Source organism: Nerophis lumbriciformis, linkage group LG11 (assembly GCF_033978685.3).
Source record: "Nerophis lumbriciformis linkage group LG11, RoL_Nlum_v2.1, whole genome shotgun sequence".
NCBI lineage: Eukaryota > Metazoa > Chordata > Actinopteri > Syngnathiformes > Syngnathidae > Nerophis > Nerophis lumbriciformis.
In genome coordinates this window covers 50,450,621-50,466,840 of record NC_084558.2, presented here as the reverse complement: position 1 = coordinate 50,466,840, position 16,220 = coordinate 50,450,621, and the positions used below count along the sequence as shown (strand labels likewise).

General features: G+C 36.0%; 1 protein-coding gene across 1 annotated transcript in view; it reads right to left on the bottom strand.

Moving 5' to 3' along the window:
- Positions 1 to 16,220, bottom strand: part of LOC133610271 (tenascin-like) — a 225,038-nt gene that overhangs the window by 14,263 nt on the left and 194,555 nt on the right. Inside the window, exon 23 of the mRNA XM_072914169.1 lies at positions 1,866 to 2,027. Coding sequence (XP_072770270.1) covers positions 1,866 to 2,027 — 162 coding nt within the window. The remainder of the gene's footprint in view (positions 1 to 1,865; positions 2,028 to 16,220) is intronic.

The window sequence follows — 16,220 nt, the reverse complement described above, 5'->3', positions numbered from 1 at the left end:
TTTTTAAATTTTTATTTTTTTTTTACATTTTATTATGTTACAGCTTTATTCCAAACTGAAATAAATAAATTTTGTCCTCAAAGTTCTACACACAATACCCCAAAATATTTGTCTTTTTTAATTTTGCATATGTATTTGTCTTCATTTTTTTTTAAATAGAAATAAATACTAATAATAGCAAGTTATCCATCAAATTGTGCAATGTAAAAGTAGCAATAGATTTCATGGTCAAATTATGAAATTTACTGTGTTTTTTGCAGGATTTTTCTCAAAATGAAAAAAACTGTACTTTTTTTTACTGTAATAAACTGTGGTGTCGTTTTGGCATTTACAGTAATACAACAAAAAATCTACACTTGTTGATTTGCGGTAAAAAAACAAACAAAAAAAACAACTGGCAGCTCAGGTGCCAAAATTTTACTGTAAAATTGCAGTTTTTTTTTTATTTACAGTAAAATTCAACTGCCTTTTTTACCATAAAAACAGCAGTAGTGTTTTTCCATTTACAGTAATATACACTACATTTTGAGGTGAAATTATTGCAACTTACCATATTTTTTATACATTTTAAAATGCATAGAAAAATGGTGTAATAATAGTTTTCACTGTTAGAAGCGGCCTTCTGGGGCCAAACATATTCACAGCGCTTTAAAAAATTTTTTTTTACATTTTATTATGTTACAGCTTTATTCCAAACTGAAATAAATACATTTTGTCCTCAAAGTTCTACACACAATACCCCAAAATATTTGTCTTTTTTAATTTTGCAAATGTATTTGTATTAATTTAAAAAATATATAAATAAATACTACTAATAAGCAAGTTATCCATCAAATTGTGCAATGTAAAAGTAGCAATAAATTTCATGGTCAAATTATGAAATTTACTGTGTTTTTTGCAGCATTTATCTCAAAATGAAAAAAAACCTACTTTTTTTACTGTAATAAACTGTGGTGCCGTTTTGGCATTTACAGTAATACACCAAAAAATCTACACTTGTTGATTTGCAGTAAAAAAACAAAACAAAAAAAACTGTCAGCTCAGGTGCCAACATTTTACTGTAAAATTGCAGTTTTTTAAATTTACAGTAAAATTCAGCTGCCTTTTTTTTTTTTACCATAAAAACAGCAGTACTGTTTTTCCATTTACAGTAATATACACTACATTTTGAGGCAAAATTATTGCAATTTACCATATTTTTTTAACATTTTAAAATGCATAGAAAAATGGTGTAATAATAGTTTTCACTGTTAAAAACGGCCTTCTGGGGCCAAACATATTCACAGCGCTTTTTAAAATTTTTTTTTACATTTTATTATGTTACAGCTTTATTCCAAACTGAAATAAATACATTTTGTCCTCAAAGTTCTACACACAATACCCCAAAATATTTGTCTTTTTTAATTTTGCAAATGTATTTGTATTAATTTAAAAAAAATATAAATAAATACTACTAATAGCAAGTTATCCATCAAATTGTGCAATGTAAAAGTAGTAACAAATTTCATGGTCAAATTATGAAATTTACTGTGGTTTTTACAGCATTTTTCTCGAAATGAAAAAAACTGTACTCGTTTTGGCATTTACAGTAATACACCCAAAAATCTACACTTGTTGATTTGCGGTAAAAACAAACAAAAAAAACCTGGCAGCTCAGGTGCCAAAATTTTACTTGTTTTTCCATTTACAGTAATATACACTACATTTTGAAGCGAAATTATTGCAATTTAACATATTTTTTTTAACATTTTAGTTTAAAAAAAAAATCTACTAATAAAATGCATAGAAAAATGGTGTAATAATAGTTTTCACTGAAACCACTGTGACACCTCTGACTTAGGAGATCCTCCAAAGGAGGTCCTTACCTGCCGTGCCGCTGTAAGCCCCGATGTAGATCTTGAAGCGCGTCCTGGGCTCGGCGATGGTGAATCTGTCGTACTGAGCGTAGGCCGACTCGCCGCTGTCCCTCAGGTCCACGCGCAGAACGTAGGATCCGCCAGACGTCATCTTGTGAAGGTTGCTGAGACCTGCCGCAGTCGGGGTTCAATATTGGGAAGGCGGTTGGAGAACGTACTAGGGTTGACCCAATACCAATATTTAGATTTTTCGGTACTTTTCGATACTTTTCTAAATAAAGGGGACCACAAGAAATGTCATTATTGTCTTTATTTTAACAAAAAATGTTAGTGTAAATTAAACATATGTTTATTATTGTCATTTAGTCCTTAAATAAAATAGACAACTTGTCTTTTAGTAGTAAGTAAACAAACAAAGACTCCTAATTAGTCTATGCAGTAACATATTGTGTCATTTATACACCTATTATTTTGTCTACTTTATAAAGGACAAGCTGTAAAAAATGATTATTAATCCACTTGTTCATTTACTGTTAATATCTGCTTATTTTCTCTTTTAACATGTTCTATCTACACTTCTGTTAAAATGTAATAATCACTTATTCTTCTCTTCTTTGATACTTTACATTAGTTTTGGATGATACCACACATTTAGGTATCGATTCCGATACCAAGTAGTTACAGGATCATACATTGGTCATATTCAAAGTCCTCATGTGTCCAGGGACTTATTTACTGACTTTATAAACATAATATTAATAAACAAGTTTTGTGATGAAATATCAATATCAATGTAGTCATAGTAGTATCGACTAGATACGCTCCTGTACTTGGTATCATTACAGTGGATGTCCACCCATGGCATTTGTTTACATTGTGACGCCGGTGAGCTATTGTATCCTCCTACGGTGTGTAGTGAAGCATGTTTAGCTATTCCTCGTCCTCCAGTGATAATATTACTTGTAAGAAACTTACAGTAGTTACAGGATCATACATTGGTCATATTCAAAGTCCTCATGTGTCCAGGGACGTATTTACTGACTTTATAAACATAATATAAATAAACAAGTTTTGTGATGCTAAAAAAATATCAATGTAATCATAGTAGTATCGACTAGATACGCTCCTGTACTTGGTATCATTACAGTGGATGTCAGGTGTAGATCCACCCATGGCATTTGTTTACATTGTGACACCGGTGAGCTATTGTATCCTCCTACGGTGTGTAGTGAAGCATGTTTAGCTATTCCTCGTCCTCCAGTGATAATAGTACTTGTAAGAAACTTCCAGAAGTTACAGGATCATACATTGGTCATATTCAAAGTCCTCATGTGTCCAGGGACGTATTTACTGACTTTATAAACATAGTATAAATTAAAAAAAAAATGTTTGTGACGATATTGATGTAATCATAGTAGTATCGACTAGATACGCTCCTGTACTTGGTATCATTACAGTGGATGTCAGGTGTAGATCCACCCATGGCGTTTGTTTACATTGTGACACCGGTGAGCAATTGTATCCTCCTACGGTGTGTAGTGAGGCATGTTTAGCTATTCCTCGTCCTCCAGTGATAATAATACTTGTAAGAAACTTACAGTAGTTACAGGATCATACATTGGTCATATTCAAAGTCCTCATGTGTCCAGGGACGTATTTACTGACTTTATAAACATAGTATAAATTTAAAAAAAATGTTTGTGACGATATCGATGTAATCATAGTAGTATCGACTAGATACGCCCCTGTATTTGGTATCATTACAGTGGATGTCAGGTGTAGGTCCAGCCATGGCGTTTGTTTACATTCAGGAGTGCTAGCTTTTGTTAGCGATGAACTATTGTATCCTCCTACGGTGTGTAGTGAAGCATGTTTAGCTATTCCTCGTCCTCCAGTGATAATACTACTTGTAAGAAACTTACAGTAGTTACAAGATCATACATTGGTCATATTCAAAGTCCTCATGTGTCCAGGGATGTATTTACTGACTTTATAAACTTAATATAAATAAATAAAAATGTTTGTGACGATATTGATGTAATCATAGTAGTATCGACTAGATACGCTCCTGTACTTGGTATCATCACAGTGGATGTCAGGTGTGGATCCACCCATGGCATTTGTTTACATTGTGACACCAGTGAGCTATTGTATCCTCCTACGGTGTGTAGTGAAGCATGTTTAGCTATTCCTCGTCCTCCAGTGATAATAATACTTGTAAGAAACTTACAGTAGTTACAGGATCATACATTGGTCATATTCAAAGTCCTCATGTGTCCAGGGACGTATTTACTGACTTTATAAACATAATATAAATTAAAAAAAAATGTTTGTCACGATATCGATGTAATCATAGTAGTATCGACTAGATACGCTCCTGTACTTGGTATCATTACAGTGGATGTCAGGTGTAGATCCACCCATGGCATTTGTTTACATTGTGACACCGGTGAGCTATTGTATCCTCCTACGGTGTGTAGTGAAGCATGTTTAGCTATTCCTCGTCCTCCAGTGATAATAATACTTGTAAGAAACTTACAATAGTTATAAGATCATACATTGGTCATATTCAAAGTCCTCATGTGTCCAGGGACGTATTTACTGACTTTATAAACATAATATAAATAAATAAAAATGTTTGTGACGATATCGATGTAATCATAGTAGTATCGACTAGATACGCTCCTGTACTTGGTATCATTACAGTGGACGTCAGGTGTAGATCCACCCATGGCATTTGTTTACATTGTGACACCGGTGAGCAATTGTATCCTCCTACGGTGTGTAGTGAAGCATGTTTAGCTATTCCTCGTCCTCCAGTGATAATAATACTTGTAAGAAACTTACAGTAGTTACAGGATCATACATTGGTCATATTCAAATTCCTCATGTGTCCAGGGACGTATTTACTGAGTTTATAAACATAATATAAATTTAAAGAAATATTTTGTCACGATATTGATGTAATCATAGTAGTATCGACTAGATACGCTCCTGTACTTGGTATCATTACAGTGGATGTCAGGTGTGGATCTGCCCATGGCATTTGTTTACATTGTGACACCGGTGAGCTATTGTATCCTCCTACGGTGTGTAGTGAAGCATGTTTAGCTATTCCTCGTCCTCCAGTGATAATACTACTTGTAAGAAACTTCCAGTAGTTACAGGATCATACATTGGTCATATTCAAAGTCCTCATGTGTCCAGGGACGTATTTACTGACTTTATAAACATAATATAAATTTAAAAAAAATGTTTGTGACGATATCGATGTAATCATAGTAGTATCGACTAGATACGCCCCTGTATTTGGTATCATTACAGTGGATGTCAGGTGTAGGTCCAGCCATGGCGTTTGTTTACATTCAGGAGTGCTAGCTTTTGTCAGCGATGAACTATTGTATCCTCCTACGGTGTGTAGTGAAGCATGTTTAGCTATTCCTCGTCCTCCAGTGATAATACTACTTGTAAGAAACTTACAGTAGTTACAGGATCATACATTGGTCATATTCAAAGTCCTCATGTGTCCAGGGACGTATTTACTGACTTTATAAACATAATATACATTTAAAAAAATGTTTGTGACGATATTGATGTAATCATAGTGGTATCGACTAGATACGCTCCTGTACTTGGTATCATTACAGTGGATGTCAGGTGTGGATCCACCCATGGCATTTGTTTACATTGTGACACCGGTGAGCAATTGTATCCTCCTACGGTGTGTAGTGAAGCATGTTTAGCTATTCCTTGTCCTCCAGTGATAATAATACTTGTAAGAAACTTACAGTAGTTACAGGATCATACATTGGTCATATTCAAAGTCCTCATGTGTCCAGGGACGTATTTACTGACTTTATAAACATAATATAAATAAATAAAAATGTTTGTGACGATATTGATGTAATCATAGTAGTATCGACTAGATACGCTCATGTACTTGGTATCATTACAGTGGATGTCAGGTGTAGGTCCAGCCATGGCGTTTGTTTACATTCAGGAGTGCTAGCTTTTGTTAGCAATGAACTATTGTACCCTCCTACGGTGTGTAGTGAAGCATGTTTAGCTATTCCTCGTCCTCCAGTGATAATACTACTTGTAAGAAACTTACAGTAGTTACAGGATCATACATTGGTCATATTCAAAGTCCTCATGTGTCCAGGGACGTATTTACTGACTTCATAAACATAATATAAATTAAAAAAAATGTTTGTGACGATATCGATGTAATCATAGTAGTATCGACTAGATACGCTCCTGTACTTGGTATCATTACAGTGGATGTCAGGTGTAGATCCACCCATGGCATTTGTTTACATTGTGACACCGGTGAGCTATTGTATCCTCCTACGGTGTGTAGTGAAGCATGTTTAGCTATTCCTCGTCCTCCAGTGATAATAATACTTGTAAGAAACTTCCAGTAGTTACAGGATCATACATTGGTCATATTCAAAGTCCTCATGTGTCCAGGGATGTATTTACTGACTTTATAAACGTAATATAAATAAATAAAAATGTTTGTGACGATATTGATGTAATCATAATAGTATCGACTAGATACGCTCCTGTACTTGGTATCATCACAGTGGATGTCAGGTGTAGATCCACCCATGGCAATTGTTTACATTCAGGAGTGCTAGCTTTTGTTAGCAATGAGCTATTGTATCCTCCTACGGTGTGTAGTGAAGCATGTTTAGCTATTCCTCGTCCTCCAGTGATAATAATACTTGTAAGAAACTTCCAGTAGTTACAGGATCATACATTGGTCATATTCAAAGTCCTCATGTGTCCAGGGACGTATTTACTGACTTTATAAACATAATATAAATTAAAAAAAAATGTTTGTGACGATATCGATGTAATCATAGTAGTATCGACTAGATACGCTCCTGTACTTGGTATCATTACAGTGGATGTCAGGTGTAGATCCACCCATGGCATTTGTTTACATTGTGACACCGGTGAGCAATTGTATCCTCCTACGGTGTGTAGTGAGGCATGTTTAGCTATTCCTCGTCCTCCAGTGATAATACTACTTGTAAGAAACTTACAGTAGTTACAGGATCATACATTGGTCATATTCAAAGTCCTCATGTGTCCAGGGACGTATTTACTGACTTTATAAACATAATATAAATAAATAAAAATGTTTGTGACGATATTGATGTAATCATCATAGTATCGACTCGATACGCTCCTGTACTTGGTATCATTACAGTGGATGTCAGGTGTAGGTCCAGCCATGGTGTTTGTCTACATTCAGGAGTGCTAGCTTTTGTTAGCAATGAACTATTGTACCCTCCTACGGTGTGTAGTGAGGCATGTTTAGCTATTCCTCGTCCTCCAGTGATAATAATACTTGTAAGAAACTTACAGTAGTTACAGGATCATACATTGGTCATATTCAAAGTCCTCATGTGTCCAGGGACGTATTTACTGACTTTATAAACATAATATAAATTAAAAAAAATGTTTGTGACGATATCGATGTAATCATAGTAGTATCGACTAGATACACTCCTGTATTTAGTATCATTACAGTGGATGTCAGGTGTAGATCCACCCATGGCAATTGTTTACATTCAGGAGTGCTAGCTTTTGTTAGCAATGAGCTATTGTATCCTCCTACGGTGTGTAGTGAAGCATGTTTAGCTATTCCTCGTCCTCCAGTGATAATACTACTTGTAAGAAACTTACAGTAGTTACAGGATCATACATTGGTCATATTCAAAGTCCTCATGTGTCCAGGGACGTATTTACTGACTTTATAAACATAATATAAATAAATAAAAATGTTTGTGACGATATTGATGTAATCATCATAGTATCGACTCGATACGCTCCTGTACTTGGTATCATTACAGTGGATGTCAGGTGTAGATCCACCCATGGCATTTGTTTACATTGTGACACCAGTGAGCTATTGTATCCTCCTACGGTGTGTAGTGAAGCATGTTTAGCTATTCCTCGTCCTCCAGTGATAATAATACTTGTAAGAAACTTCCAGTAGTTACAGGATCATACATTGGTCATATTCAAAGTCCTCATGTGTCCAGGGACGTATTTACTGACTTTATAAACATAATATAAATTAAAAAAAAATGTTTGTGACGATATCGATGTAATCATAGTAGTATCGACTAGATACGCTCCTGTACTTGGTATCATTACAGTGGATGTCAGGTGTAGATCCACCCATGGCATTTGTTTACATTGTGACACCGGTGAGCAATTGTATCCTCCTACGGTGTGTAGTGAGGCATGTTTAGCTATTCCTCGTCCTCCAGTGATAATGCTACTTGTAAGAAACTTACAGTAGTTACAGGATCATACATTGGTCATATTCAAAGTCCTCATGTGTCCAGGGACGTATTTACTGACTTTATAAACATAATATAAATAAATAAAAATGTTTGTGACGATATTGATGTAATCATCATAGTATCGACTCGATACGCTCCTGTACTTGGTATCATTACAGTGGATGTCAGGTGTAGGTCCAGCCATGGTGTTTGTCTACATTCAGGAGTGCTAGCTTTTGTTAGCAATGAACTATTGTACCCTCCTACGGTGTGTAGTGAGGCATGTTTAGCTATTCCTCGTCCTCCAGTGATAATACTACTTGTAAGAAACTTCCAGTAGTTACAGGATCATACATTGGTCATATTCAAAGTCCTCATGTGTCCAGGGACGTATTTACTGACTTTATAAACATAATATAAATTAAAAAAAATGTTTGTGACGATATCGATGTAATCATAGTAGTATCGACTAGATACACTCCTGTATTTAGTATCATTACAGTGGATGTCAGGTGTAGATCCACCCATGGCAATTGTTTACATTCAGGAGTGCTAGCTTTTGTTAGCAATGAGCTATTGTATCCTCCTACGGTGTGTAGTGAAGCATGTTTAGCTATTCCTCGTCCTCCAGTGATAATACTACTTGTAAGAAACTTACAGTAGTTACAGGATCATACATTGGTCATATTCAAAGTCCTCATGTGTCCAGGGACGTATTTACTGACTTTATAAACATAATATAAATAAATAAAAATGTTTGTGACGATATTGATGTAATCATCATAGTATCGACTCGATACGCTCCTGTACTTGGTATCATTACAGTGGATGTCAGGTGTAGATCCACCCATGGCATTTGTTTACATTGTGACACCAGTGAGCTATTGTATCCTCCTACGGTGTGTAGTGAAGCATGTTTAGCTATTCCTCGTCCTCCAGTGATAATAATACTTGTAAGAAACTTACAGTAGTTACAGGATCATACATTGGTCATATTCAAAGTCCTCATGTGTCCAGGGACGTATTTACTGACTTTATAAACATAATATAAATAAATAAAAATGTTTGTGACGATATTGATGTAATCATCATAGTATCGACTCGATACGCTCCTGTACTTGGTATCATTACAGTGGATGTCAGGTGTAGATCCACCCATGGCATTTGTTTACATTGTGACACCAGTGAGCTATTGTATCCTCCTACGGTGTGTAGTGAAGCATGTTTAGCTATTCCTCGTCCTCCAGTGATAATAATACTTGTAAGAAACTTACAGTAGTTACAGGATCATACATTGGTCATATTCAAAGTCCTCATGTGTCCAGGGATGTATTTACTGACTTTATAAACATAATATAAATAAATAAAAATGTTTGTGACGATATTGATGTAATCATAGTAGTATCGACTAGATACGCCCCTGTATTTGGTATCATTACAGTGGATGTCAGGTGTAGATCCACCCATGGCATTTGTTTACATTCAGGAGTGCTAGCTTTTGTTAGCAATGAGCTATTGTATCCTCCTACATTGTGTAGTGAAGCATGTTTAGCTATTCCTCGTCCTCCAGTGATAATACTACTTGTAAGAAACTTACAGTAGTTACAGGATCATACATTGGTCATATTCAAAGTCCTCATGTGTCCAGGGATGTATTTACTGACTTTATAAACATAATATAAATTTAAAAAAATGTTTGTGACGATATCGATGTAATCATAGTAGTATCGACTAGATACGCTCCTGTATTTAGTATCATTACAGTGGATGTCAGGTGTAGATCCACCCATGGCATTTGTTTACATTGTGACACCAGTGAGCTATTGTATCCTCCTACGGTGTGTAGTGAAGCATGTTTAGCTATTCCTCGTCCTCCAGTGATAATAATACTTGTAAGAAACTTACAGTAGTTACAGGATCATACATTGGTCATTTTCAAAGTCCTCATGTGTCCAGGGACGTATTTACTGAGTTTATAAACATAATATACATTTAAAAAAAAATTTGTCACGATATTGATGTAATCATAGTAGTATCGACTAGATACGCTCCTTTACTTGGTATCATCACAGTGGATGTCAGGTGTAGATCCGCCCATGGCATTTGTTTACATTGTGACACCGGTGAGCTATTGTATCCTCCTACGGTGTGTAGTGAAGCATGTTTAGCTATTCCTCGTCCTCCAGTGATAATACTACTTGTAAGAAACTTACAGTAGTTACAGGATCATACATTGGTCATATTCAAAGTCCTCATGTGTCCAGGGACGTATTTACTGACTTTATAAACATAATATAAATAAAAAAAAATGTTTGTGACGATATCGATGTAATCATAGTAGTATCGACTAGATACGCTCCTGTACTTGGTATCATTACAGTGGACGTCAGGTGTGGATCCGCCCATGGCATTTGTTTACATTGTGACACCGGTGAGCTATTGTATCCTCCTACGGTGTGTAGTGAAGCATGTTTAGCTATTCCTCGTCCTCCAATGATAATAATACTTGTAAGAAACTTACAGTAGTTACAGGATCATACATTGGTCATATTCAAAGTCCTCATGTGTCCAGGGACGTATTTACTGACTTTATAAACATAATATAAATTAAAAAAAAATGTTTGTGACGATATCGATGTAATCATAGTAGTATCGACTAGATACGCTCCTGTACTTGGTATCATTACAGTGGATGTCAGGTGTAGATCCACCCATGGCATTTGTTTACATTGTGACACCGGTGAGCAATTGTATCCTCCTACGGTGTGTAGTGAGGCATGTTTAGCTATTCCTCGTCCTCCAGTGATAATGCTACTTGTAAGAAACTTACAGTAGTTACAGGATCATACATTGGTCATATTCAAAGTCCTCATGTGTCCAGGGACGTATTTACTGACTTTATAAACATAATATAAATAAATAAAAATGTTTGTGACGATATTGATGTAATCATCATAGTATCGACTCGATACGCTCCTGTACTTGGTATCATTACAGTGGATGTCAGGTGTAGGTCCAGCCATGGTGTTTGTCTACATTCAGGAGTGCTAGCTTTTGTTAGCAATGAACTATTGTACCCTCCTACGGTGTGTAGTGAGGCATGTTTAGCTATTCCTCGTCCTCCAGTGATAATACTACTTGTAAGAAACTTCCAGTAGTTACAGGATCATACATTGGTCATATTCAAAGTCCTCATGTGTCCAGGGACGTATTTACTGACTTTATAAACATAATATAAATTAAAAAAAATGTTTGTGACGATATCGATGTAATCATAGTAGTATCGACTAGATACACTCCTGTATTTAGTATCATTACAGTGGATGTCAGGTGTAGATCCACCCATGGCAATTGTTTACATTCAGGAGTGCTAGCTTTTGTTAGCAATGAGCTATTGTATCCTCCTACGGTGTGTAGTGAAGCATGTTTAGCTATTCCTCGTCCTCCAGTGATAATACTACTTGTAAGAAACTTACAGTAGTTACAGGATCATACATTGGTCATATTCAAAGTCCTCATGTGTCCAGGGACGTATTTACTGACTTTATAAACATAATATAAATAAATAAAAATGTTTGTGACGATATTGATGTAATCATCATAGTATCGACTCGATACGCTCCTGTACTTGGTATCATTACAGTGGATGTCAGGTGTAGATCCACCCATGGCATTTGTTTACATTGTGACACCAGTGAGCTATTGTATCCTCCTACGGTGTGTAGTGAAGCATGTTTAGCTATTCCTCGTCCTCCAGTGATAATAATACTTGTAAGAAACTTACAGTAGTTACAGGATCATACATTGGTCATATTCAAAGTCCTCATGTGTCCAGGGATGTATTTACTGACTTTATAAACATAATATAAATAAATAAAAATGTTTGTGACGATATTGATGTAATCATAGTAGTATCGACTAGATACGCCCCTGTATTTGGTATCATTACAGTGGATGTCAGGTGTAGATCCACCCATGGCATTTGTTTACATTCAGGAGTGCTAGCTTTTGTTAGCAATGAGCTATTGTATCCTCCTACATTGTGTAGTGAAGCATGTTTAGCTATTCCTCGTCCTCCAGTGATAATACTACTTGTAAGAAACTTACAGTAGTTACAGGATCATACATTGGTCATATTCAAAGTCCTCATGTGTCCAGGGATGTATTTACTGACTTTATAAACATAATATAAATTTAAAAAAATGTTTGTGACGATATCGATGTAATCATAGTAGTATCGACTAGATACGCTCCTGTATTTAGTATCATTACAGTGGATGTCAGGTGTAGATCCACCCATGGCATTTGTTTACATTGTGACACCAGTGAGCTATTGTATCCTCCTACGGTGTGTAGTGAAGCATGTTTAGCTATTCCTCGTCCTCCAGTGATAATAATACTTGTAAGAAACTTACAGTAGTTACAGGATCATACATTGGTCATTTTCAAAGTCCTCATGTGTCCAGGGACGTATTTACTGAGTTTATAAACATAATATACATTTAAAAAAAAATTTGTCACGATATTGATGTAATCATAGTAGTATCGACTAGATACGCTCCTTTACTTGGTATCATCACAGTGGATGTCAGGTGTAGATCCGCCCATGGCATTTGTTTACATTGTGACACCGGTGAGCTATTGTATCCTCCTACGGTGTGTAGTGAAGCATGTTTAGCTATTCCTCGTCCTCCAGTGATAATACTACTTGTAAGAAACTTACAGTAGTTACAGGATCATACATTGGTCATATTCAAAGTCCTCATGTGTCCAGGGACGTATTTACTGACTTTATAAACATAATATAAATTAAAAAAAATGTTTGTGACGATATCGATGTAATCATAGTAGTATCGACTAGATACGCTCCTGTACTTGGTATCATTACAGTGGACGTCAGGTGTGGATCCGCCCATGGCATTTGTTTACATTGTGACACCGGTGAGCTATTGTATCCTCCTACGGTGTGTAGTGAAGCATGTTTAGCTATTCCTCGTCCTCCAATGATAATAATACTTGTAAGAAACTTACAGTAGTTACAGGATCATACATTGGTCATATTCAAAGTCCTCATGTGTCCAGGGACGTATTTACTGACTTTATAAACATAATATAAATTTAAAAAAATGTTTGTCACGATATCGATGTAATCATAGTGGTATCGACTCGATACGCTCCTGTACTTGGTGTCATTACAGTGGATGTCAGGTGTAGATCCACCCATGGCATTTGTTTACATTGTGACACCGGTGAGCTATTGTATCCTCCTACAGTGTGTAGTGAAGCATGTTTAGCTATTCCTCGTCCTCCAGTGATAATACTACTTGTAAGAAACTTCCAGTAGTTACAGGATCATACATTGGTCATATTCAAAGTCCTCATGTGTCCAGGGACGTATTTACTGACTTTATAAACATAATATAAATTTAAAAAAAATGTTTGTGACGATATCGATGTAATCATAGTAGTATCGACTAGATACGCCCCTGTATTTGGTATCATTACAGTGGATGTCAGGTGTAGGTCCAGCCATGGCGTTTGTTTACATTCAGGAGTGCTAGCTTTTGTTAGCGATGAACTATTGTATCCTCCTACGGTGTGTAGTGAAGCATGTTTAGCTATTCCTCGTCCTCCAGTGATAATAATACTTGTAAGAAACTTACAGTAGTTACAGGATCATACATTGGTCATATTCAAAGTCCTCATGTGTCCAGGGACGTATTTACTGACTTTATAAACATAATATAAATAAATAAAAATGTTTGTGACGATATTGATGTAATCATAGTAGTATCGACTAGATACGCTCCTGTACTTGGTATCATTACAGTGGATGTCAGGTGTAGATCCACCCATGGCATTTGTTTACATTGTGACACCGGTGAGCAATTGTATCCTCCTACGGTGTGTAGTGAAGCATGTTTAGCTATTCCTCGTCCTCCAGTGATAATACTACTTGTAATAAACTTACAGTAGTTACAGGATCATACATTGGTCATATTCAAAGTCCTCATGTGTCCAGGGATGTATTTACTGAGTTTATAAACATAATATAAATTTAAAGAAATATTTTGTCACGATATTGATGTAATCATAGTAGTATCGACTAGATACACTCCTGTACTTGGTATCATTACAGTGGATGTCAGGTGTAGGTCCAGCCATGGCGTTTGTTTACATTCAGGAGTGCTAGCTTTTGTTAGCAATGAACTATTGTACCCTCCTACGGTGTGTAGTGAAGCATGTTTAGCTATTCCTCGTCCTCCAGTGATAATAATACTTGTAAGAAACTTACAGTAGTTACAGGATCATACATTGGTCATATTCAAAGTCCTCATGTGTCCAGGGACGTATTTACTGACTTTATAAACATAGTATAAATTTAAAAAAAATGTTTGTGACGATATCGATGTAATCATAGTAGTATCGACTAGATACACCCCTGTATTTGGTATCATTGCAGTGGATGTCAGGTGTAGATCCACCCATGGCATTTGTTTACATTGTGACACCGGTGAGCTATTGTATCCTCCTACGGTGTGTAGTGAAGCATGTTTAGCTATTCCTCGTCCTCCAGTGATAATAATACTTGTAAGAAACTTACAGTAGTTACAGGATCATACATTGGTCATATTCAAATTCCTCATGTGTCCAGGGACGTATTTACTGAGTTTATAAACATAATATAAATTTAAAGAAATATTTTGTCACGATATTGATGTAATCATAGTAGTATCGACTAGATACGCTCCTGTACTTGGTATCATTACAGTGGATGTCAGGTGTGGATCTGCCCATGGCATTTGTTTACATTGTGACACCGGTGAGCTATTGTATCCTCCTACGGTGTGTAGTGAAGCATGTTTAGCTATTCCTCGTCCTCCAGTGATAATACTACTTGTAAGAAACTTCCAGTAGTTACAGGATCATACATTGGTCATATTCAAAGTCCTCATGTGTCCAGGGACGTATTTACTGACTTTATAAACATAATATAAATTTAAAAAAAATGTTTGTGACGATATCGATGTAATCATAGTAGTATCGACTAGATACGCCCCTGTATTTGGTATCATTACAGTGGATGTCAGGTGTAGGTCCAGCCATGGCGTTTGTTTACATTCAGGAGTGCTAGCTTTTGTCAGCGATGAACTATTGTATCCTCCTACGGTGTGTAGTGAAGCATGTTTAGCTATTCCTCGTCCTCCAGTGATAATAATACTTGTAAGAAACTTACAGTAGTTACAGGATCATACATTGGTCATATTCAAAGTCCTCATGTGTCCAGGGACGTATTTACTGACTTTATAAACATAATATACATTTAAAAAAATGTTTGTGACGATATTGATGTAATCATAGTGGTATCGACTAGATACGCTCCTGTACTTGGTATCATTACAGTGGATGTCAGGTGTGGATCCACCCATGGCATTTGTTTACATTGTGACACCGGTGAGCAATTGTATCCTCCTACGGTGTGTAGTGAAGCATGTTTAGCTATTCCTTGTCCTCCAGTGATAATAATACTTGTAAGAAACTTACAGTAGTTACAGGATCATACATTGGTCATATTCAAAGTCCTCATGTGTCCAGGGACGTATTTACTGACTTTATAAACATAATATAAATAAATAAAAATGTTTGTGACGATATTGATGTAATCATAGTAGTATCGACTAGATACGCTCATGTACTTGGTATCATTACAGTGGATGTCAGGTGTAGGTCCAGCCATGGCGTTTGTTTACATTCAGGAGTGCTAGCTTTTGTTAGCAATGAACTATTGTACCCTCCTACGGTGTGTAGTGAAGCATGTTTAGCTATTCCTCGTCCTCCAGTGATAATACTACTTGTAAGAAACTTACAGTAGTTACAGGATCATACATTGGTCATATTCAAAGTCCTCATGTGTCCAGGGACGTATTTACTGACTTCATAAACATAATATAAATTAAAAAAAATGTTTGTGACGATATCGATGTAATCATAGTAGTATCGACTAGATACGCTCCTGTACTTGGTATCATTACAGTGGATGTCAGGTGTAGATCCACCCATG